The 24,517-nt window shown below is 38.2% G+C and overlaps 2 protein-coding genes across 4 annotated transcripts; one reads left to right on the plus strand and one right to left on the minus strand.

The window, feature by feature from the left end:
* The first annotated feature begins 276 nt into the window (after positions 1–276).
* On the plus strand, positions 277–9,665 carry ccsapa (centriole, cilia and spindle-associated protein a). 3 transcript variants are annotated; one of them, XM_084712170.1, is made up of 4 exons: positions 277–422; positions 4,397–4,778; positions 7,418–7,758; positions 8,933–9,665. In XM_084712170.1, exons 2-4 carry the CDS (start codon positions 4,427–4,429, stop codon positions 9,110–9,112), a joined length of 873 nt encoding a protein of 290 aa, XP_084568296.1. In that variant the 5' UTR covers positions 277–422; positions 4,397–4,426; the 3' UTR covers positions 9,113–9,665. The 3 variants fall into 3 exon arrangements, with proteins under 3 accessions (XP_084568296.1, XP_084568284.1, XP_084568304.1); XM_084712158.1 differs by lacking the exon at positions 277–422 and adding an exon at positions 2,072–2,185; XM_084712178.1 differs by lacking the exon at positions 277–422 and adding an exon at positions 2,088–2,179.
* Positions 9,666–15,318: 5,653 nt separating this feature from the next.
* Positions 15,319–22,723, minus strand: cdc6 (cell division cycle 6 homolog (S. cerevisiae)). The gene is made up of 12 exons (XM_084714684.1): positions 22,566–22,723; positions 21,006–21,318; positions 20,158–20,424; positions 19,311–19,510; positions 18,952–19,100; positions 18,619–18,725; positions 18,166–18,305; positions 17,967–18,067; positions 17,765–17,832; positions 17,487–17,668; positions 16,710–16,850; positions 15,319–15,692 (listed from the first exon to the last, which is right to left on the minus strand). Exons 2-12 carry the CDS (start codon positions 21,304–21,306, stop codon positions 15,600–15,602), a joined length of 1,749 nt encoding a protein of 582 aa, XP_084570810.1. The 5' UTR covers positions 21,307–21,318; positions 22,566–22,723; the 3' UTR covers positions 15,319–15,599.
* Positions 22,724–24,517: the final 1,794 nt, after the last annotated feature.

Here is a 24,517-nt window from a genome sequence, read left to right on the forward strand (position 1 = left end):
TTTGTGACAAACATTTTCACCATTTTCTGAAATTTTATAGACCAAACATCTAACCGATTGAAATAGATAAAAATAATTGTTAGTTGCAGCTCTAATCTACTTACTTACTTAAAAAATATAACTGACTACTGAGCAGGTCTACAGTTTGAATCAATATCCAAACCTTTCATTTTCATTTTTTAAGCTGGTAAATCTGTCTGATTCATTCATGTTTGTTAGTTATTAAAAGTTGATTAAAAATATAATAAATAAGATGTTATACAGGTAATGTTGTTTTAATGCTGAGTGTAACAGGTCACATGACCAGAGTTTAGTCAGGAACACACCTGTGGCATTACTGCAGAGAGAACCAACATGGCTGCAGAGGAAACACATACAACTCCAAAATAACGATGTTCTGCACGGTCCAAGAGGCGCACACGGTAGGTTGTCATCTGTATTTTCATTTGTTTGGTATCTGTGTGTAATATGTGTTGAAACGCTTTTAAACGGACGATTCAATGCGTTTTCTGTTGCGCTAACATGTTGGGACCTGTCTATCGTCAGGTATTATCGTGAGAGATTGGGGCTGTTTTAATACTGGACAATAGTCAAGAGATTTATATTTGGAACTTTGTTTACTATTTCATTTATTTTTTACTAGTTTTCAGTAGTTAAGAGAGGGAAATGAGACATCAAAAGACGCTGCAAAATGCGTGACCATGATTCATGATTATGGATCATGATCCATTTTTATTTTTGATTTGGCATCAATATCAAGCCCAGAGAGACAAGCTACCGGAAAAAATTGGAGGAAAAGGCACCGAATCCTGGACATAACGCTATGACGCACATTTTAGTTGATGAAATATTACTTTTTAACTTACTACTTATTAACTTTTAAAATACTTTTTAAAACTTTTTTCTAAGTTTTGTCATACACTATAAAAAGGAAAACTCAAAATTTGAAGCCAACATCAATAGATTTTTTTATTTATGTATTTATTTTTTTTTTTTTAGTGTTGAGCCTGACTCAAAAGTTTTGAAAAAGTTGTACCAACTAATAATGTTTTGTTGTGATAATTTACTTTTTTGGGAAAAAATGTATCTCAGAAACTGTGGATTAATCTCACTCAAGTGAAAGTAAATTATGTAATATTTTCAATTGCAACCATTTTATTTTCAAGCACCCAAATAAAGACAAATCACACATTTTGAAATGGAACATGTTGAGGGGCTTCTTCAAGTTCAAGTTTATCTAAAGAGGAAAAGTAAATTATGTCAAGAAAAGATTTTAGGTCAGCAAAACTTTGAGTTCGTTTTTTAAGAAACATTAAAAAACTTTATTAAAAAGTTAAAGAGTTTAAGTTTGATTGAAATTTCAAAAATCCAGTCACAGACCTACAACGATGATTAATGAAAATTAAAAGCCGGTATGTTTCAGACCCCTGCCTTATACTATCCTTGAAATATATAAGATATATATATATATATATATATATATATATATATATATATATATATATATATATATATATGTTAAATATTTTATAAATTAGAAATCAATGCATTTAGGCTGAGTTAAGAGGCCATCTGATCAGGAAAACAATGTAAGACATTTTAGCATACTTCATAAATTAGACATTCAGGCAGTTTTTAGTCTTATTTTTTCCCTCTTATTAGTAAAACATTATATACATTGTAAGTGATTTATAAAAGGTTTACTTAAGATATGATTCTTAAATTTGCAGAATTTCTTCCATAGTCTTTTATCTATTTGGTGACCCAAATAAAATATCCTATGACCCACTTCTGGGTCACAACCCACTGTTTGGGAATGACTGATTTAGACCGAAGATTTGGGGAAATGGAAACCCCTTTAGATTAAACGCCTGCTACTGATAATGCAATAAACATCACTGGTTAAAATGTCACTATTACTCTGAGTAGTTTTTTTTTAGCCCCTGACCCTGAAACGGCCTGAGTGCACCACTGCTAGTCCTTGGAGTACGGGTTCCTGTAGTTTTATTTTGAAAGTCTACACCGGAAGCAGTATGTCATATTTAAGCTAGCTTGTCGCTCGTTGTTTGCTTGTTTGCTGCCTGTCAGTCAGAGAGAAGCGGAGCGATGCTAGTCGTCTGACCGCGGGACTGAAGGGACAGACTGGGTTTAAAATCAGACCGGACCGCTCTGGAATGAGGTCTGGGTGAGTCCAGTTATATTCGACTTTAATATCCAACCGTTAGTCTCATTTTTTAAACCTCACCGTGTTTACAAACGGGGCTTAACGGAGCGGGCAGGTGAGGCTGTGAATATGGCTGTAGCCTGTTTTCACACGATGAACTGTAATTTTAAAACTCTAATTTACACACTTAACATCATTTTTTTCACCTTCAACAGATTAAAACGACAGCTTTATTTTTCTCTGCGGTTTTTATAGGCCGATATTCTGAAAAGACGATGTTTTGGGGTGTGACTGAGGAAATTAAAGCCTCCAAAACAAGACACACATATCTGTGTCAGTTACAAGCTAAAATACACCAATAAATTGGCAATAATTGGCAATAAATTGATGTTAAAATTGCCAGATATTCGTCCTTGGATCAGATGTAGGCCAGCTCAGACAAATTAATATTTAATGTAGTTTATTTTCACTAAAGATAACAGGTATTTATTTAAAAAAATAAAGAGGAAGACGTGTGTAGGCGGGAGGACTCCTCGCAGAAATACATGGTCTGTTACTGGTCGTGTTGTGTGAATAATAGCAGTAGTAGTACAGTCAGTAGTAAGACTATAATAAGCCTCAATCCTCCTCTGCTCTCAGTATAATCTGTTGTGGAGGGAGGTGGGCGGGGCTTACAGGTAGAGCACACCTGACAGAGTAACGTCACCGAGTGCTGCAGGTTGATCCTCTGAGAATTCCTATGAATTAATTAATTTGGTAGAAAAATATGTGCTGTAAATACAAGTACATTTACTCAGGTACAAATGGTGGTATAAATATCAAGAGCATATAAAATACAATCTTTTGTTATAAGGCGAAAGTACTCATTGAAATTTTGCACTTCCTGAAATTTTCAAATTGCAGGAGGTGCAATATTTGGTAAAAGAAAAATGTGGGTCAAAACACAATTTTTAATTAAGTAGGGCTGCAGCTAGTGATGATGTTCATTTTCAATTAATCTCGTCAATTATTTTCTCAATTAATCTATTAGTTGTTTGGTCCATGATGTCTTTAAGTGTCTTGTTTTGTCCACAACTCAAAAATATTCATTTTAAAAAGCTGAAACTAGAGAACATAGAAGACAGTTTTTTTTCTTTTAAGAAATTACTCAAACCAATTAATCAGTTATGAAAATAGTTGGCAATCAATTTAATAGTTGACAACCAATTGTTTAATTGCTGCGGCTCTAAAATTGAATATTGTTGTGCTGCAGAGATGTCCTGACCTGCACACCACATTCTGTAGACTCTGGAAAACATCTTTGTTCAGTACAGACCCTGCTGTTATTGGAAAAATATGGCAGAAATGGGATATAATGTTATAAGTAGGGCCTGATGGATACTGGAATTTTGGGGCTGGTGCCAGTAACAATATTACAGAGAAAAAAATATATGATATTGATTTAATGGCCAATATTGCAAGGATCCTTCAAAAGTACTTTTCAAACACAAACATATGTAATGAAGACAGGATATTATACAGTTCAACATTAAACTTTATTGTCCAAAATAACATCAGGGCGCTGAAACAGTAAACTTTCACTGGTGCTTTGTAATAATTATATAAAAAGAAACACAGAGAGAGATCTAAAACTCTAATTAAGAAAATGGATCATAAAATGTTGCCTGTAAACAAACCAAAAAATCTGCAAATAAAAAAAGCAACAACCTACATTACGTTCTGTCAAAAAAATAATTAAATTAAAAATTGAACAACATAAACAGTGATGCCGATATAAGGCTGAAGCTAATGTTAGCAGTTGTCTCTGTAGCTAACATTAGCAGTTGGTCTGTGTAGCTAATGTGAGCGGCTGGTCTGCAAAGCTAACATTAGCATTTGGTCTGTGTAGCTAATGTGAGCGGCTGGTCTGCGAAGCTAACATTAGTGGCTGGTCTGTTTAGCTAATGTTAATAGTTGGTCTGTGTATCTTAAGTTAGCAGTTGGCTTTTTTGTGATTTTTGAAATTTCCAGCTAAATAAATTTTTTTCTAGAGATGATGAATTAGCAACTGTCAGAGTGGTGTTGTGAGATTTGTTGTTGTAATGTGTGCGCGCTCACTGCACATAGTTGTATATTACTGAACAAGATAAACTGTGATTAAAGTACAGCCATCTGTTCTCCTCATACTTTGTGATAATAAGCAGACAACATTGCCCGTTCATCCATTTTATTATTTTATTGATCCTCCCACAGTGATTCCAGACACGAGCAATAACAAGAACCATGGTGACCAAGAAAATCCGGACGGAGTATATGAAGAAGTTCAGGGATCCCAAGTGGGAGACGTTTTCCAAATGCTACGAGGACTCTCTGAAGTACCGTCTCACCCGGCGGGTGATGGAGCACTCCCACAAGCCCTGGTTCTGGGAGGGCTGGGACAGCGGCTCTGACTCCAGCGGCTGGTCCACGCCGAGGCTGTCCAGGAACAAAATCGCCCCTCTGTCCCTCCCGCCGCCGACGTCCTTGGAGGGGAAGGAGAGGTTGTCCAGCCCGGGACCGAAGCCGCCTCCTGAGGACGAAGAGGCTGAGGTTGTAGCTGGTGAGGCCGCGGTGGTGGACGCTGCACCAACAGCAGGTGAGGAAACTTCTTTAATCATTTTACTGAGTATAAGTGAAATGATTAGTCAATTAGTGGCTCAGTAAGTCAAAAGAATATTAAATAACAAATTAATTGTTTAAATAATTTATAAAGCTGAACATTGTCTGGTTCCAGCTGCTGCTTTTCTCTGAATGTTTTTGCATTTTGGTCCGTTGGTCGGACTAAAAACAAATCTGAAAACGTCCTTTTAGACTCTCAGAACTTCTGATGGACACAAATATATAGTGTTGCAATTTTCCATATTGGGAAAAACAAAATGATAAAAATACTAGAGCTCTAACTGATGATTATTTTCACTATCAGCTGATTGTTTCTTGATTCATTGTTTGGTTTATAAAATGTCAATGTCCCAGAATTCCCAGAATAAGTGTGACATCTTTAAAATGTCTTGTTTGGTCTGATCAACAGTACAGAACGTAAAGATCTTAATTTTCAGTCTTAATACACAAAGCAAACCAGCAAATATTCACACTGGAGAAGCTGTTCCTATAGAATTTTAGTATTTTTTCTTTTTTGCTCAAAACAGTGACTGTTATCAAAATACCATACTTATTGATTAATTATCTGTCCATCGTTTATTCAATAAATTACATTTGACTTTTCATCCATAATACATGTACGTCTCAATGAACCAACTCAGTGTTTAGTTTTATTATTCACTTTTATTTTTGCATTTATATATATTTTTACATTTTTTCACGGGTACAGAAAAGAGCACAAGGTTTGTTGTCATTACTAAGATTTATCACTTTTATTTTATCATTTTGTTCTTGTTGTTTTAACTGAGTTTGAGCTCCAAAGAGATTTTTCCTTTTGTGGCGCTTCTTTATCTGCAAATAAAGCAGAATTAAAAAATCACAACTTTTGTTTGCAATTTTCACTTGCACCCACAATTTAATTACAAATTTGCAATTTTTTGGGAAAACAATCCCAAAGACAGCCTGTGAAATCATGGAGGGACTGATAAAGGTAAAAATAACCTGCTAAACATCAGACCTGAATAAGTTAACACAGGTCATATTAACAGTATATTCCATTTGGATATTCCTAATTAAACCTTATTCCACATGTATCATTTTTCAGTGTAAAGGCATGAGGGATATGCTGATATTATTCAGGTGTTAGAAGGAGTCTTTGGATATGTACACGACACATTCAAAATATGCATCTCATTTGGGCTTTTTGCAGCAGTATGTGTCATACAACCTCTTGGTTGTTTATGATCAGCTCTTTGCTGTAAACAAACCAATTAGCCAACAGCTTGCAAGGCTGGAAGAGATGCACGTACAACAGAAAAGCCCACATTTCTGGTCAAAAGGAGAGAAAAGGCGACTGTTCAGTTACAGCCTTGATAACTTTGTAATTCATCAGGTATTCTGAAACTCTCAGGTTGTACTGTGAGGAAATTAATCTCCACTGAGTTTGTGTTTAATATGAGAAAACAGAGGTTTATATGATGGTCAGTACTGACGTCGATGAATTTGTCCTGTCCGTCCTGGTTCTGTTTCCTGTCTCGCTTCCAGGAATATTTTGGGATAATCTACCAGAGCCCCCAGGAGGAGTTTCTTTGTGCTCCTGTGTGAGCGTCACTCTGACAGTTTGAGGGCCAGAGAGCTGGTTTACCTCAGGAGACACCGATGCTAAAAATATTTGTGGACTGAAGGTTCAGTGATCAGATGGGTCTGTTCAGATGTAAAGGACCTGTTGTGTCTCTTCTGACATTTCCATGGCTGCTTTTCAGACAGCAGAGTGTGTCTGAGTTCCAGCTCTGAATTTCACCACATTTTAGAAGGTCTGTGAGCAGCGTATTTAATAATATAATGAAATGAACACCAGCATGTCCTTATTAAAAGACAGCATGACACAAACAAGTATACAAATTCAAACTACAGCTGAAGCAAATTGTCAGTTGATTGATTGATTGATTGATTGATTGATTGATTGATTGATTGATTGATTGATTGATTGATTGATTGATTGATTAGTAGAAAATTAAAAATCTGCAACTACTTTTATAATTGACTAACTGTTTGAGTCACTTTCAACCAAAATACCAAAAGTTTTCAGGTCCAGAAATATAATAATTTGATGCTTGTGTTTGTCATATACGATAGTAAATTGAGTATCTTTGATTTTTGGATTTCTGGTCGGACAAAAGAGGATACCTGATCAATTTATGTTAGACTGTATGAGTTTTTTCACAATTTTATGACACTTTATTGAGAAAACAATCAATTTATAAATCAAGGAAATAGTCTGCAGATTAATCAATAATAAAATAATCTTTTCTTGTCACACTGGTTGCAAAAAGAAGTGCAGGAACATAAATTAAGCAGATAATTTAATGTTCTCTTTTGACTTTCAGTGTCATTTTAACTTAAACTGAACAAAATTAATCCTGATGACAAAATGTTAACATGATGGTTACAATCATCCGACAACTTCATGACTCTGCTTCTAATCAGATCCTCAGCGGCGTGTAAATGCCTAAAAACAATAAAAAAAAAGAAAAGAACAGCAGCAGCTAACCACAGATAAATGATCAAAGGTTTTTAAATAACATCTTTGTGTGTGTAACCTGCAGTGATTTCTCTGTGTTTCTGTTTGTGTCTCAGTTATAGAAAATGGCGTGAATGAAGCCAGCGGTGGTTCGATGACGGCGGCTCCAAACAGCAGCAGACCCTCAGATGACACGGCGACGGACAACGGTCCTGCTGACACGGCATCTTCCGACGGGGAGCCGGTGAAACCGCCGCCGAGGCAACGCCACCGCCGCCGCACCCCTCGCTCTGAGCCGGGGCACCGGGACGGTTCCCACGACGACAAACCGGCTGTCGTCCGCAAACCGCCGAGAGCGAAGAGCCAACCGGCGATCAGCTCCAAGGAGAACCGTCGATCGTCCAGCCGACTGGACTGGACCGATACACAGACGGAGGTCAGGAGGACGCCGAATGACGTGAGTGTCTCACTGGAAACACTTTAAATTACATGACATGAACCATGGCCTCATGGCCCGTGGCCACAAAAGTTACTTTGTGGCAACCAAGTTTGTTCTTCATACTGTGAACTTTTACCAACAGAACGTTAAAGTTCCAGAAACATCCTGATTCCTTCGCACCTTTTAGTTCAGTATTCTACAAAAACAGCAAACAGTGTTTGTTACCGGCTAGCTACCAACATATTGGGGCTACTGTAGTGGCACTACAGTACTGTAGTACTGTAGTGTTTTTTTTTTGTTTTTATCTAGAAAAGCCTTCAGTGTCGTTCTTTGCTCTTCTTTCAATGAAGAAATTCTCTCCGGTCCTGATTTAACCGCACAGTATCTACGTTAACCTCTTCAGGATTCACCGTTGTTTGTTTGAGACAGGTCACTTCCACGAACACTTCTTGCTGTCGTCACACCTAAAACCACGCCAGTTGTCCCTCCCAGGATGCTGATTGGCTGCAGCATTTTTGGTCCAAACACAAATAGATTATTAAACCTCCTGCGATCAGAAACTGTGGGCAGCGGTCTGTTATGTGAGGGATAATGTACAGTCAGAAGGTCATTATTGTGAAATAAATCCAGACTGGATGATGCAGGACCTGCTGCAAAGCAGAGGGATATTGAATAATCCTGGAGAAGTTTATTCTTAATAAAACCTGCTCAATATGCATTATCCTGCTTAATACACAGGTACGAAACAAAAAAAGCAATAGTTTGACACAAAATATTGAATAAAAAGGATTTTATTGTATTATATAATGTGGTGTTATTACATTTTTTCGAGTCATTGCATAATTTACAGAGAAAAACAGCATATTAAAGGTCATAAAAATTGTTTTAATCTATTTAAATAAATCAAACCTACTCTATATCCCTGCTGACCATTTTCTTACCTCACATTGTTCATGTTCTTGCATAATGTAAATGAAATTAATTATTTTATAAAGTGGAACAACTACTGAGAAATGTAGAAGTCAGAGGAGTCTTTGCGAGCAGCTCGACCTCGATCACAGGACACCAGAGAATTGAAGCCGTGTCACCAAACACTCGGCAAACATTAATAATAAAACACCGGTGTGCTTTTCGGAAACGACTCCTCTCCTCACCTCTCTCTCTCGTCTGCCTCTCTGGTTTCTCCTCTCAGAGCAACACGTCCGACACCTGCGTTCAGACCCGGCGGCAGTCCGACAAACGCAGCACCAACCTGGACCGTCGGCGGGCTCGGTCAGCTGACCTGGAGAAGATGAGGCGGTCGCAGCTGATGGTGGCGGACGACCGCTGGATGACGGAGTACATGCGCTGCTTCTCCGCACGGCTGAGGTAGAAACAGATCCACCCACCCATTCCCGAAAAACCAGTTTCCTTATCGGAGAGCAGATATCAGATATGACAGTGGTCATTCAGCCGAAACAACAAGATGAACAGAGAGCCACGTCGTCTCGTTACAGACCATCAAACCAAAACTGCACCCGCCGTCCCGTCTCCTGATTGGACAGCAGGATGGCAGAGTAAAGTGAAGAAGTGGGCAGAGCTGCTGATACAGAATTTAATATCTTAATATCTATCAAAATAAATTTGAATTTAACTACACAGAGGAATGCAGGGACATGTTATGGTCTGTTATTTTATTTAACAAATCACGTTATTCTGTTAGTTTGGTTTGCTGGACGGCTCTAAATACTACAGTACCCATAATCCTCAGTGGCTCTCCCTTTGGAAAAAGCTTACTCAGAACATTACCCTGATGGAAACTGGATTTTTTTTAGATCAATATTTTAAAAAAAATGATAGCAATATATCAGCCAGTATTTATTTTTTACATAAACATGTAACATAAATATTTTGGGTTTCCATCCCTGACTTTAAATAAATAAAATAAAATTGTGATCAAGACGTTCTGAGTTGAACACAACATTCCATCTCATGAATCAATCATCAATCCAGTTATCTCCTGTAGGAGGGTTGGTTTGTCAAACCCACATTTTTTTAAAGGAACCCCTCAATTAAATAGTGTTAGTAACATGCACTGGTCAAAAGGAGTAAAATAATATGTCCTACTGCAGCTTTAATACATCTCAACCTACAACTTCACTCGAAAAGCGTCCATTTTAATTTTGTGACTCTCAGTGGTCTAAATAAAACAACCAAACCACCTGCTCAGCAGTAAACTGCAGACAGACAAGGTTAGCAACAAGTTAGTGAAGCATTTAGCAACTCAAGAGCCATATTTCTTCCTCAGGAGTTGCAGGAGACCAAAAATGAAGTGAAGATTGGAACATTTGTTGCGTGGTGTTGCTCCCTAATTGCTCGATGTGTAAATAAGCAACTGTTCGCTGACAGGTTTGTGATATCAACTTATTGGTGATGATATGTCAGTGCTGCCCACTTCTTTACTTTATATTTCACATGATGTCCTGTTTGATGAAGTAACGAGACGATGGGAGCTGATTTCTTGTTGCTTCGGCGGGTTTTAAGAGTGAAGCGCTGCTGTCGAGGAAAAACAAACTCTCGCTCTCTCTGAATATAAAGTTAATATGGTCATTTATTTGTAGATTTTACTCTCATTATTAAAATGATGCCACAGCCTGCAGGCTGACGGTGATTCAGCACATCTTTTAATATTCAGTGTGATGAAAAGAAAAATCTGATTTTGAACAAAAAATATTTTCTTTTCATGTTATTATTGCCTCCTGAAATACACTCAGCATCACTGTCATGTTTGAAAAGGCCTCAGGTTGAAAGAATCTTGGATCTAAATCTGACTGTTATTTAAAATTAATTTATTTCTGATTTATTTCCTCCATTTTTCAAACATGTTTTTCACCTGACAGCAGCGATACAACCTGCAGGATCAGTTTCAAGTGTGATGGACTGAAATATTTGTGTGGTTCTGTTTGATAAAAATGAAAAAAACATCAGAGAGAATTAAATCTCTCTGAGCTTTTATATATATATATTATATATATATATATATATATATATATATACATATAAAAATTACACTAGATCACTATTTGAATGTAATTAATTTCTGAGCATGAAAGTCTCCAAACACACTGCTGTGCTTTATTTTAGCTGTTAAACTTCTTTCAGACACATTTACTCATTTTCAGTTCTCTTTCTTAAAGGCAGCTGAGTGTTTATAATTCACAGTGTTTGATTCAAAGGCAGCAGAAAGGACCAAACTGGAGTATTTTTGATATTTGAGTATTTTGGAGCTACAGAATCGACTTTAGATTAAAATAAACTACATAGAAACACAAAATGTATTAAATAATATTAATATTTAAGGTATTTTCTGAGTAAAAACTATATTTAAGATGTGCTACCTTTACAATAATCTCAGATTGAAGTTTGTTTTTCTTCAGGTTTTGGCACATTGAGATGCAGCTTTTCGTTTATGAAATAATCTGCTAACACGGTGCTTTTCTGTTCGCTGCAGTGCTAAATGTAAAACTTATTCCTCTTAATTTACCAGTAAATAACACAAAGGTTTGAGCTTAACTTCTTTGGGCTGATTATGCAAAAGTAAACACTTAATTTTAAGTTTTAGATTTAAAGAAGTTTAAAATAATAACTCTGAGATGAGTTAAAATGCAGTGATATAATATTAAGTTATAAGGCTTAAGGCAGCTGAAGTTTATTTGCTTTATCAGAAATCCAGCTTCAAAATCCTGCAGTTGTTTCTCGAGGCGAACAGCCTTCACTAAAAGAAAATATAAAACTTAACATTTAGGGGAAAGAGCGGAGGCACCATTTAAAGCATAAAATATGATGTAATTAATGAATGTGGTGATTGATTAAGTTGGTCATCAATTAACTAAAATGATCACAAGACAAGAGCGGTCAGTGTTGAGGTATTTTACTGTCTCAGAAACAAAGTTTAGCAGTTCAGGGGTTTTATTTTCAGTTCTGTTGAACGAAAATGAAAACATTTCTTCATAGATAAATGTGTTTGAACATCAGGGTCTGAGATTTTCCAAGAGAGAACGATGTGATTTGTAATATTTGGGAATAACAGACCTGCTTCATCACATTTTTCTGCTCAAAAACCCTGAAATCAGTTTCCCCCTTTAGTTTGATGTTTACATTGATGAGATTAAATGGAAAAAAGGGAATGTTTTTAATATAAATTTCAATAGATTTTAACATATTTCAGTGCTGTGTTGCATTATTCAGCAGCTCTGTTTATTGATAATGGATGTTTGGATTTTAAAGGTGCAATGTGTAAAATATGGCCAGAATTTTAGTTTAAAACTGAACGAACCAAACCGAATGTGAAGAAAAAACAGTTTCATTTCAAAGATGTACTGAAGTTAGAATGTTAACCAGCTAATCGCGGCTGTTCGTGTCTCGTAAAAACACTTTGTGCCTCAAGAGGTGATAGCATGTGTGTGAGCGGTGAGTTTGCTACGTTCCACAAGCTCTCTTTTTTTTAATCTTATAAATAAACAAAATAAACTCACAAAATGTCAAGAAAGGAAAATTCTTACACCCATTTCCTCATTAAACAAAAAAAAACATAACCGTACAACTTAACTGGCTTGTTAATCATAACATGCTTCATTCCAGGGCTGAACGATTTTTGAAGAAATAACAATTATTATTATTTTTACACCACTATTCTCATTTTCATTGACAAACACATTAAAACAATTATAGCATGTTGCTAAAGAAGGATGTGTTTGTTGGCCAGGACACATCTGCAGCACCACATTTAATTTAAATGATTTAATAAATATTGCACATCCTGAGATTTGAAAACTGCAGTTGCGAAAATTGCAATTTTGACAAAATTTCAAGTAATTATTCAGCCCTACTTAATTCAAACTCGACAGAAACAAAATAAAACTGAACAAAACGGTCTTCGTTCGTCTTTTCACTGTCAGAACAATCACCAGCTCTGGTTTGGTTGCAAATAATCCTTAATTCACCGAGTTAGTTGTGAAAATATTCTGGCTCTGGTCTCTCACTCCTCCCCCAGTCTGGCATGTTCACTGGTTGCGTTGCCGTGTCAACAGCTCCGGGTTCCCGGTCGACTCGAGTCAGCGAGCTGCATGGCTAACAGAGCTAACAGCATCTAGCAGTAAAGTGAGCAGCAGTGAGCCTTTATTCTCTGCTGTATTTTACACATTGCTCCTTTAAACGCACCTCTTTCCATCACATCAAACTGACAGACTGTCACAGTGAAGAAAACTTTGAGTTCTGATCTCGTCTCACCAGTTTTTTTTCTGACTGTTTGTCGACTGTTTGATGTAACTAAAGATTGTAAATACGTGGTGACATCACCGTCATGAAACTGAGGGCTAATGTTCATGATGTATCTATTTAAAATCTACATTTTGTGAGTATACTTTTAAAACTGAATGCATATAAATTCACAGAGAATGTTTATTGATTTGAACACCGGCTGAACCTCGTCACTCTGAATGTGCAGAATTATTTATTTTACTTCTATTTATTGTTTTCACTCTTCAGACTCAGAAGTTTGTTTTGTTTCACTCTGCGGCGAGACGTCAGGGAAAAAATGTCCAGTGTGAAACAACACAGTGCTGTTACTTTAAAAGGTCCAGTGTGTAAGATTTAAGAGGATCTGTTGGCAGAAATGGAATATAATTTTCATAAAAATGTTTTGATGAGTTTATAATCCCCTGTAGTGCTCAACATTAAGGCTCGCCTGTGGACTAGTAAAGTGCACAGAAAGTAGTATTTGCCAATTTTCTGCCAAATAACTTTATAGATTTACATGTTAACATCGTATTTTCAGTAATCATGGACTGAATTAGTTTTAAAGGTTTAAATTTAAGAGCAGCATATACAGAAATACTTTTTGTAATATGCAGGATAGAAAATTAAATATATCTAAACAGGGTGATTATTTTTCCACGGACAAACCAAACATTGTCTCTAGTTTTTTTTTTTTTTTCCCATGAGCCAGAAAATTTTCTCTTAGATGCTTTGAAGGGGAGGGTGAGACGAGCTGTATTCAGTTGGCTGCAATTTCACCACTAGGTGCCACTAAATCCTTCACACTGATCCTTTTAATATAGATTAGATCAAAGTTGAACATGTTGATGCAACTCTGACCTCAGAACAACAAATAAACTCACAAAAGTTATTTTTCTGAAACGTGCAGCAGAGGACTAACATCCTTTATCATTTGGAAAAACTGATTGACTTCAGAGTTTTGGTTTGAAAATGTAAACAGACGTTCTGCTTCTGTGCAACATGTTTAAAATATGTTATGATGAAATAACACGATCGATTCTCAGGTAGGAAGAAGCTGAAGTTACAGATTAAACTGAGGTGAAGCGGTTCAGGTGGTTCTGTGTTTAGAGCCTTTGTGGTGTTTTTCTTTATGTTGGTACCTGATGAGTTTAGTTTTGAGAGTCAAAACATTCAGACAATCACAGGGAAACTATCTGAGCTGCTGCTGAGCAGAAAATCCCATAATTAAGCTAAAAAAAAAAAAAAAAAAAAAAAAACAGGCACTAAACAAAGTATAAGCTATTATAAATATGAAGAGTTTGTGAAATGCACTGTTGGAGGTTGTTTGCTTGCTGTATCTCTACTGAAGCTTTCAGTTCGTGTGGTTTAAATGCAGAACATTAAATATGTATCATGTTTGAATATTTAATCATTTTATCTCCAACCTTGTTTACATTTTTGGTCACTGTATTTGTATTTGAACACGTGCACAGTATATATATTTTCATCCACTTTGCTGTGAATAAATTATTTCAATAGTTTGTGTCTCACTGGCCCCATATTTGAATATATGGAATTAAAACTGAATCTTATTAATAGAATTTTACCAAATTCAGATTATTTACATGTCAGTTTATAAGAGTCACCTGGTTTGTCAATGCATTTTTTCTGAATTTAAGTCTGAAGTTTGTGCTCAGATCATTTCTGCAGTCTGCAAACAATTTAAAGGACTAGTTTGGGGTTTCTGAAGTGGGTTTGTATGATCTACTTATCCATAGTTTGTGTAGATGGCAGTCGGCACAGAAGCGTACGGTCTACCTGCCATCAGACCGGTTTTCCTGACAGGAAGCTGACATTATATAAGCGCTCACATTGTTTTCTCCAAAGCCATCAGACAAAAAGTCATTTTAGTTTGTGTGACCTTGTTTTAAAACATTCTGATTCTCAAAGGTCACAAAAAACACTGAACGTGTCTCCCAAAAAGCCAGTTAACTATGCTGACCATCGACTGTAGGGAATCCACCGACCATGGATACGTACAACATACAAGTCCACTTCAAATACTCTGAACTACCCCTTTAAGTGTCAGTTGTGTGTCTCGAATGTGTCTTACAGTTCCTGCAGGCCAGAGAGTCAGTCTGAGCTGCGCTGCAGTGACGCCGTTAACCCTTTAATCCAATCAGAGGCTGTTCAGGCGGACACTCTGTGGTTTGAGTGGTTTTAAAAGAGCAGCTTAGACTGGAGCCTGCTGGAGGTCTGCGAGTGATGACCACATTTTCTTTTGTTTCTCTGCAATTTAGCAAAAACAACAAGGAGAGCAGATTAAAAATGTCTGTACATTTGTTTTATTTACAGCATAAAAATGGAAACGTTTCAAATCCAAACTGAAACAAATGCTGCTGTCGTAACTGATGTGAGCTAATTATTCAACAGCTCAAAACTGAGCGTCAACATCAGGATGAGAAAAAAAATCTTTTTTGTAACACTTTCATTTAAAAAACAAAACTGTGCAAATTCTCAGCAAAAACGAGAATAAAAAAAATTAACCACAGAAAAATCCTGGTTGAACGTAAAAATGATTTAAAAAATAAATAAATGTGTGATCATGAGGGGAGTCCTGCAGCCAGGATGCTGCCCAGCAGAGTTCGATCCTTCAGAGCGTTTTCAACGTCTTTTTCCTCGATCTTCAGGAACACCTGCAGGGACAAACAGACAAATAATATTTCAGATCACAGCATCAGCTTTGTTTCCAGGTAACAACAGACCAAATATCTGAACAAATGCTCACTGTGCAGCTGCTCATGAGCAGTTTTTGACATGAAAGATCAAACCTTGAACCGATTCACAACCAGAGCTGCAAACATGTTTGTTTGGTTCAGACCTCAATAAATATCACATCTTCATGATTAATAGTTTTTTTTCTCCAGTAAACATGAAAAGTATAATGCAAATGATCATTTAAACTAATCATGTCATATACCACTATTTCAGTAAAAACAATCACAATATCACTTTTTTTTAAATTAAATCATGCAGCCCTAATACACACTGTATACAAAGCAAACAGTAAACTTAGAAATATTTAGAAATCAGACTATAAAACCTAACTAACGAATTACAAAGCCTTCAGGTGACCATAAAACGTCACCCTACATTGTGCGCTGGACTGCACAATTAATAAATATTGCACCTTCTGTGATTTGAAAATTGCACAGAGCCAGATTGAAATCTCAATAAAATTTGATTAAAGGAAAAATGTGTCAGAAAACTTTTATATTAATGAAGGTTATGAGGCAGAGATGTCAGATTCTGCAGCCTTCATGTGGTACAGATTCCTGCAAAAAATCAGTCATTTTAACATGTTTTCCAGTCAAAATAATTGCAATTAGGCAATTTTGTTTTTCAAGAATTGTTCAGCCCTAGTAGGACAGTAATTGGATTTTTTTAGGTTTCTGACTGTATGGAAGATTTGATGTTTATGGACCAGAGGGACAAATTGTGCAAAGCTTCAGCCCCTTTTATAGCTAAAAAAAAATACCCCAAAACAAACAAGACAATCATTTCTATTTTATGTATTTCTGCTTCTGTCAAGTTGTATTTTTTTCCTCTTGTGTTAAAGAGAGTTCAGGCTTTGAAATGCATGTGACTCATCGAACAGGCTGATGCAAATGCCAGTGTTGATGTAGAAAACATAACATGTTGAGTGTTTGTACCTTAGTGAGACGAGCCTCTTTAGCTTTCTTCAGAGCAAAGATTCCTCGACTCTCCAGCAGACTGCAGAGAGACAAACACTCGCCCTGACCGACTGCAGACACCTGCCTCTGAGCACACAGACGACTGTACACCTCGTGGAGCTGAAACACAAACAAGACAGACGCCGCGTGCATGTTAAACATCACCATTCAGACTGAGCTGCAGCACCACCTGCTGGACATTTCAGACTTTATATTTCATTGTTTCTGCACAGGTCCAGGTCTTCTTCTGTGGGGTCAAAGGTTGTGTCACAGACCTTCACAATAAAATCCTACCAGCTGATTAGGATTGATATTTCTGTATTAGTGGATTTAAATGTAGAAAGAAAATGACCCAATCATTTTTATTTCTGATTTCACCAGGGAACAAAACCCTGTTGTATTGTGGTTTTCCCCTGCCGCCTGCCCACAATTAAAATTTCACCTGTGAATTTATTTTTGCAGGTTATCTGTGGGTAACCAACCCTGTGCAGGACTCTAGTGTACACAGCTCACAGGAAGTGAGACAGTTTTTTTTTCTTTTAAACGTGGCAAGTGACTTTTACTTCTAACGCTGTACTGTAATGATGGAGACAGTGTAGATGAAATATTATTCTCCCAGGAGTATTTGAATTTAAGCATACTCCCAACCTTGAAAACATTTTAAAACAGGTAGCCCACCTGTTACAATTACAACATTTTTCACTTTTCAACTTTGCACAAACTCTTGACATAAACATCATCGGGTCGGAGCCTTACCTTTCCGAGGACGACCTCTTTGCTCTTCCCATTGCGTATGAGCAGCAGCAGGCAGCAGACCAGCAGCTTCTGCTGCAGGGGGAAACTCTCTCCATCAGAGCCGCTGCTGCACTGAGACGCCATCCGGTCGCCGTACACCTCTGACAGCACCCGCGCAACCTGGGGAAGGCTGACCCGTGACGCTACGCACACACACCAGAGGAGAAGAAGAGTTATAGTTGATGCTCGCTCACTCTCAGATGGTTTAGATCAAATTCAGGAGCAGGAGCAGCCCTCACCTTTAGTTTCAGCTTTTGGATCTGAAGTTTTCTTCCTCTCATCAGACTCCACGACCTCAACAGCTCTCCTGAAAATCAACCAGAATAAAATCAATCTGATGTTGAACAAGTTTAACTCCTGATCTACTGCAGTTTAACAGCAGAGAGAGATATTATTTCATTTAAATCCACATTGAGGAGGTAAACCAGCAGAAATCTTTACCTGCAGATGTCGAGAGCTTTCCTGGCGTCTCCCGACACCGCCGACACTTTCCTGGCACAGAACTGAACCGCAGAGGCGTCCATGATCCCTTCAGCCGACGCCTGAGAGGAGAAACATTCAAAAACAAATTATTGTGAGACTTTTTAAATTAAAGTTTGGATTAATTTTTTTTAACGTCTATGTCTCCCTCTGTGTTTACCTGAGTGAGTCTGTCCTGTACGATGGCTGTGAGCTCTTCTCGGCTGTATGGAGGGAAGTGTAACAGCAGGGGGCGACAGTGAGGACGAGCCTGCAGGCGTGGCAGGATGCGGTCGGTCAGATCCAGAGCGTTGGCGATACCTGCAAGAAATTACAGGATTTAGGATCTTTTCACAGTAGAAACACCGATCTGTCAGATTCAGTGAGATGCTGTGGATAGTTCAGGGTCTCTGCACCAATTTCAAAGTCAACTTCAAGCACTTTTCGAGGAGCATTTAAGGCTTTCCAGCACCTTACAGCATCATACAAACATACAATCTCATGTTAGTCATCAGATTATAGTGGACATTTTAGTCGGTCTAATTTATCCAAAATAAATAACTTTTGTCACTGTCAGACTTATTTCACATAAGATTTTATCTGATGTGTTGTTGTTGGTGGGTGGAGCTCTTACCAATGAGACAGAGGCGAGACTTCGGCAGGTACGGCCATTCAAAGATGGTGTAAAGGACGTCCTGAGCTTTACTGTCCAGCTGGTCCATCTCATCCAGAACAAGAAGCCTGAGGACAAACGAGTCAGCGACATGTTTATCATTACTGTGTTTCCTGTTTCAGTCATGTCCAATTATAAAGGCCATTTTTTCAACCCCAGAAAGACACCGAGCATGAATTCACTGCCTCTAAAGCTGAAAACAGCTGTTTCATAGCTTCAGTTTATATTAACAGAGATATCAGAATCAGCTGAATACTCCTTCAGTAACCGCAGGAACCATGGTGGGTTACTCACACAGCTGGTCCTGGAGCCGCCAGGAACCTCTGCAGTCCGTTCTGTCCGCCGGGCGCACTCAGTTTGTCTGCAAGCAGCGGGAAGATGGCGTGGGAGCTCCTCAGACTCATACAGTTCACCACCACGGTCTGAACCGACGCCAGCTCGGCCTGATGGGACACAAGAGACAGATTATAACATAAAAATATTTTAGCGTTTTCCCCCAGACTGACATCAACACTCTGCTCACACTTTGCTGCTGTGACCTAAATTCTCCACTGGGTTTCACTAAAGCTCCACACATCTGTTTCCACAGGATTTCTCAAATATCTTCTAAATATCTCGGTTATTCGTTACAACTATTAGTTCTGTTATCGTACCTTCATCTCCTGCAGCACGCAGTTGAGGCAGGCAGTCTTGCCGGTCCCCGGGGCTCCAGAGATGTAGAGGCTGCCGGGGAGTCGCTGCAGGACCTTCTCCTCCAGGAAAGATCGAATGGACGCCCGCTCCGTCTCCCGGGACAGGAGCCGCTCGGGGACGGCGGTGTGGAGCGCCTGCTTCACGCTCTGAAACCTCGACTCTGGAGGAGAAACGTCAAAGACAAAGAATGAATCACATCACTGTGATTGACTCAATGGATTATATCTGAGAACAGTGAAAATGTTCTGTTTATTGTGGTAAAACTAAAGGAAAAGACGCTACTCTTCAAATTAGAGAAGCTGAAATGGGCAGACGCACTTACTTACACAAATAATCTAATTAAAAAGTGACTGTTTTGCTCTGCCGTTAAGCTTCTGTGGAGTGTTGACTAGTTAAAGGACCTGCAGCTTAGAAAACCAGAATAAACAAACATTTGTCATAAGAAATCTAAAATAAATCAATTAAGGTGCTCATTGCAAACTCCCCAATTTGGACCAGACCTAAATCAATTAGTAAGGAAAAGATTTTAACAACTTTATCAGTTTTTAAACGAAAATGACAAATATTTTCTGGTTCTAGCTCCACAGATTTTGTGTATGTGCTGGTTTTCTTTGATTCTACAATAAATACTTTGTGTTAATTTAGGCAACAACAACAACAACAGCAAAAAAAACATATGTAAACTTGGGGTCTGGGAATCTCCCATCTTTTAGACGTTTTATGGACAAACCAAATATTCAGTCATTTGAGAAAATACAGGCTGAATGACTCGATAAAGAAAAGAGTTACAAATACATTTATTCTTACTTTCTGCAAAGAGCCGAGCGACTGGCACCTTCTTCTCTACGTTTTGTTGGGCTGGGCTTCCAACAGCCGTTTCCTGCCGCTTTGGGGACGGTCTCGCAGTGGGAGAGAGCGGCTGCCGCCGTGGCGATGATGGGACCAGCTGCCTGCGAGCCAACACTGGCGAGTTCTCATCGAGGCCGAGCTTTCTGGGCGAAGCCAAAGACGGCTTGCTCTGCTTCGGTGGTGAACCCAGCAGTCCGGCGCCGAGGTTACAGCCGTTGTCGTCACCTTGGGGGACAAAATACAGTTAATGTGGAGGAATCAGGAGATGTTAAGAGTCCATCTTTGACCTTGAATTCAACGTACGATGCGCCAGACTAACAACAAAGCTGTCAAAACCAGACAGACAACAAAGGATGGAGTCTGACTGACTCCAAATTCAGAATCAAACATCAATATTTATGGAATAAAATCCAAATCCTTTCCAGTGTCTTTGTATGATTTGGGTTTAAAGCAGAGGTCTGACATCCTGGGAAATGTTTTTATTGCCTTTCTGGCAGAAAGTGAGTTGGTAGAAAACAAATAAGTCATTTACAACTTTTGTTACTTAAAAGGGACAGTTTGGCATTTTAGGTCATGGTTAAGAACAAATATCAACTAAACTAAGACTAACTTTCAAACTACTACTACAGCATTATTTGTAGTATTGCTTAGTAATATAAAAGCAAGAGGAGACACTAATATTACCATGAACTAATATTAATTATTAATGTTTTGCTTACCCAACCTACAACCCCATTACGTTCTATAATCCTCCATTGTGCTGTTACAGAGAGTAAAATACTGAACATGAAGTTCATGAGTCTCACCTGTACGTTTTCGGGGGCTGAGTGGGAGCCGTGGCTGGAGGCTGGGCGATGAGGGCGGTGCTGGCTGGACCGCAGGGCATCTGGGTGAGAGAGGAGTGGGCAGGTCAGCGAGACGCCTCGGGGAGAGCGGCCCGATCCGGGTCAGGGTCTGGGCGAGGTGCTGGCGTTCAGGTTTGGTTGGTGACGTAGCTGGAGATTTGTCCAGCTGCTGCTTCTTGGAGTGAGAGGAAGCTCTGCAGGACTTGCGTCGAGGAAAAGGCAGTGTGGGCTGAGCCCGGCCCTGAGAGCGCGTGCTGGGCATTTTGTGTTTAGTCTGAAACAAAAAGGAATCATACGATATTACTGGGACAAATAAGAGACTGGGAACACACACATTTTCTGACTTTAAAACAGAATTTTGTCTCATTTGGTGTCATTGTGCAGCTGTTTCTGTACAACAACAAGAACAAATGTCTTCCAGATTGTTAAAGTTGTCTGAGACAAAGTTTTGGCTAAATATTACAGATTTGTAGTCTGGGGCATCTTTGTCTTACCTAAATACTTCTGTTATTTAATGCTATGTTGTGAGACTTAATCAAAATATCACTGAAATCACAATATGGCTAATAGCTGGATGTAGAATTTACATCACTTTAATGACCACACACCATTTCTTGAAAAGTTTTTCCTTTGAATTTCTTCAGTTGTCTGGGAAGTTTGGTGGCGATACTAAATATAAAGTGCACATCAAACACTCTAAACATAATAAATACACGAATTACTGGCATATAATCGAACTCAAGTGATTTTCATTTCACCAAAATCTGTCCTCCACGTGTGGTTGTTCTTACATGCAAATGAAACGTTTCAAAAAACTTTCGGTGAAATGAAAGTAGTTGTGTGGTCCCTACAGATCGATATAACTTCATCTTAAACGTGTTTAAGTTGGATAAAATTGTTTGACGAGAGTTAATGCGTTAAAAGTAATGTGTTTAAGGTTTTTTAACTTTGTTAATCGTGAGCTAAGAGTTATCTTTTTATATTAAAAAGTGTCGTATCTAGATAGGAACCACAGACCCGCGAAAGATCTCGCGAGAGTTACAGCTTAAAGCAACACCATTGTCAATTTATCTTCTTTTGGGCGCTGAAACATCAACAAGCCTAAACAACAGCTATGACAAATCATAAAACATTATTAATTTGTACAATGTGCTCAATTTAGGAATAAACCAGGGAATCTCGCGAGAGTTTCACAGATTGAGGGTTCCCTTCTAAACAAAACAATACAGGGAGGCTGTTAAATGGCGCCAAGACAACAGCAGTCCAAACGCTGACGTCTACATAAAAATGCATACATTTCGACATTAACTCATATTTAACCTAAAACTTGTGCTAACACAAGAATCCTTCTAAATGAAGACTTTGTCGATTCATAACGTGAAAAGTAGACTAATAGTGGTCCTTTAAGCGACAAACTAGTAAACCAGCCCTACTTTAGATGGGAAGGACTCTCTTTCTGCTTCGATTAACACAATATTTCGTGTCTTACCGGTTAAATAAACGTGTCGGTGATAAAATTACCTTTTTAAAAACTTGAAAGAAGTCTTCTCAGCTCGAAGTTGAGTGTTTTTCCTTGTCCTTGAGTCCTCTGCGTCTCTCCCTGTCCGCTCTCTTCCGCACACTGAGCTCAAACTTGCGCCAAATCTCCTCCACCTCCTCCTCGATCAGCTGTGTTTCCCGCCCCTGCTCTCTGATTGGTCCGGTCGGGCTCGCAGCAACAGCCTCAGAGACGCTCATTGGCTCAGCGGTACAGGCGGACGTACGTCAGGATTAATTAGCCGGCAGGGCGCGTGGCGGGAGTTTCAATAGAACTGTGTTTTGGCGGAACGTAATTTTCCCGGGAACTTCTTCAGTGTTGCTTTAGTTTTTGCTGCTGTTCGCCACTAGTTTAACCAACAGTAAGACATCAAATTTAATGAATTAAAAAATAAACTGTAAATCTAATATAACTTAAAGTATGAGAAAACAGAAAGTAATGTACATCGAAATTATACACAAGTACAGAAAGTAAAATTATAGTAGTAAGTTATTTTCACCGTCTGGTGTTTCCATTCATTCCGCTTTACACTTCAGCTTCACTACATTTGACAGAAGCTAAAATGACACATAAAAACAATCTATTATATGATAAAGTTTAAAATGATCTTCAATATGATTTAATATGAATATGAATTAAAATATAATTTATCTCTGTTGTATTGAGGAGAAGGGAGAAACCTCAGAAACCTTAACACATTACTTATCTGCATGGGAAGATGCTAAACATTACAATGGTGGTATGATGCTGCACAAATAAAACAGACTATCATTTTTCACACCTTGATGCGTTTTATATTAAAATTGTTATAAAAAATGCTATCCATACAGAAACAGGTAATATGCACACAAATACATACAATAATATATATAATAATAATAATAATATATTTTGAGACAGTGCAACACCAAAAAGACACTTCAAAAATGATGAAGCTCTGAGGACTGGTCAAGCTAACGGAAGAATATGGTGCAATAGTAAGTATACACGAAAAAAATATCAAAAACACATTTATGAACATTTAAAAGAGACTGACAAACACAAAGAAGAACCAAATAATAATAATAATAAAAAAAACAATGCAGGTTATTATAAAGCATCAGAGGATGTAAAGCAAAATCTGCCAACAATCATCTTTGTCAAATCAGTGCAAAAAGTTCCCACATCATCAGTCCGGCTCATTGATCTGCTGCGGTGACCTCACAGAACAACAGACATTAAAGGGTCAGTAAAACACTGTTTCAGACGAGCAGGAGCCTTCGTGTTGTTTGATGTGGCAAATCAAGCAGAAAGTTTTACAGTAGTTTAACCTGTCTGAGATGAGTGCATGTTTCACAGAACCAGCTTAAAATTCAAGTCTTCTGACTTCTGATGCATTTTTGAAGTGATGGGGGCCCGGTGGCTCGTTTGGTGGAGCATTCACCCCACTGCTGAGGCTGTGGGTTCGGCTCCTGCATGCGGCCCTTTGCCGCACATCGTTTCCTGTCGTATCTTCAGCTGTCCTATGAATTAAAGCTATAACAACCCCTAAAAATATTAAAAATAGAAATGTTTTTAAAGCTGCTCTCGTTGTGAGTCCAACCTCACAGGGAGGCTAAGGCTCTATGTTATCGGCAATATTAGAACAGCAGAGTAAGTTAAGTAATTAAAAGCAACATGCGCTTTGACTAGAGGCTGTATATATCTGTATTTATCAGTCGAGGTTTAGACTTTAAACCTGCTCCTGACTAGTTCTAAAGGTTTACATCCGGTCTTATGAAAAAGAAAGGTTAAGCCTAGATGGTGCAACCGACCCAACAATTAGGTTGGACTTAAAATGCCAAGTGAAGACTGGGGTTGGGCAACTGGATGAATATATGACCTATTCATTTTCAGTCCCAACATGGCGGCTCACACCTGACTCTCTGTAGAGACGCAGCACACGCTGCTAAAATTT

The sequence above is a fragment of the Lutjanus erythropterus genome, chromosome 3, assembly GCF_056507025.1.
Source record: "Lutjanus erythropterus isolate fLutEry1 chromosome 3, fLutEry1.hap2, whole genome shotgun sequence".
Classification (NCBI taxonomy): Eukaryota; Metazoa; Chordata; class Actinopteri; order Lutjaniformes; family Lutjanidae; genus Lutjanus; species Lutjanus erythropterus.

Excerpts from the sequence above, each read along its gene's own strand:
- cdc6 (XM_084714684.1), bottom strand. The coding sequence starts at position 21,306 with ATGCCCAGCACGCGCTCTCAGGGCCGGGCTCAGCCCACACTGCCTTTT. Across the intron at positions 19,101-19,310 it reads GCGTGCTGCAGGAGATGAAG|GCCGAGCTGGCGTCGGTTCA; the intron begins GTACGATAACAG and ends GTGTCCCATCAG. Across the intron at positions 17,669-17,764 it reads TCCAAAAGCTGAAACTAAAG|CGTCACGGGTCAGCCTTCCC; the intron begins GTGAGGGCTGCT and ends GTGTGTGCGTAG.
- ccsapa (XM_084712170.1), top strand. The coding sequence starts at position 4,427 with ATGGTGACCAAGAAAATCCGGACGGAGTATATGAAGAAGTTCAGGGAT. Across the intron at positions 4,779-7,417 it reads GGACGCTGCACCAACAGCAG|TTATAGAAAATGGCGTGAAT; the intron begins GTGAGGAAACTT and ends TTTGTGTCTCAG. Across the intron at positions 7,759-8,932 it reads TCAGGAGGACGCCGAATGAC|AGCAACACGTCCGACACCTG; the intron begins GTGAGTGTCTCA and ends TTCTCCTCTCAG.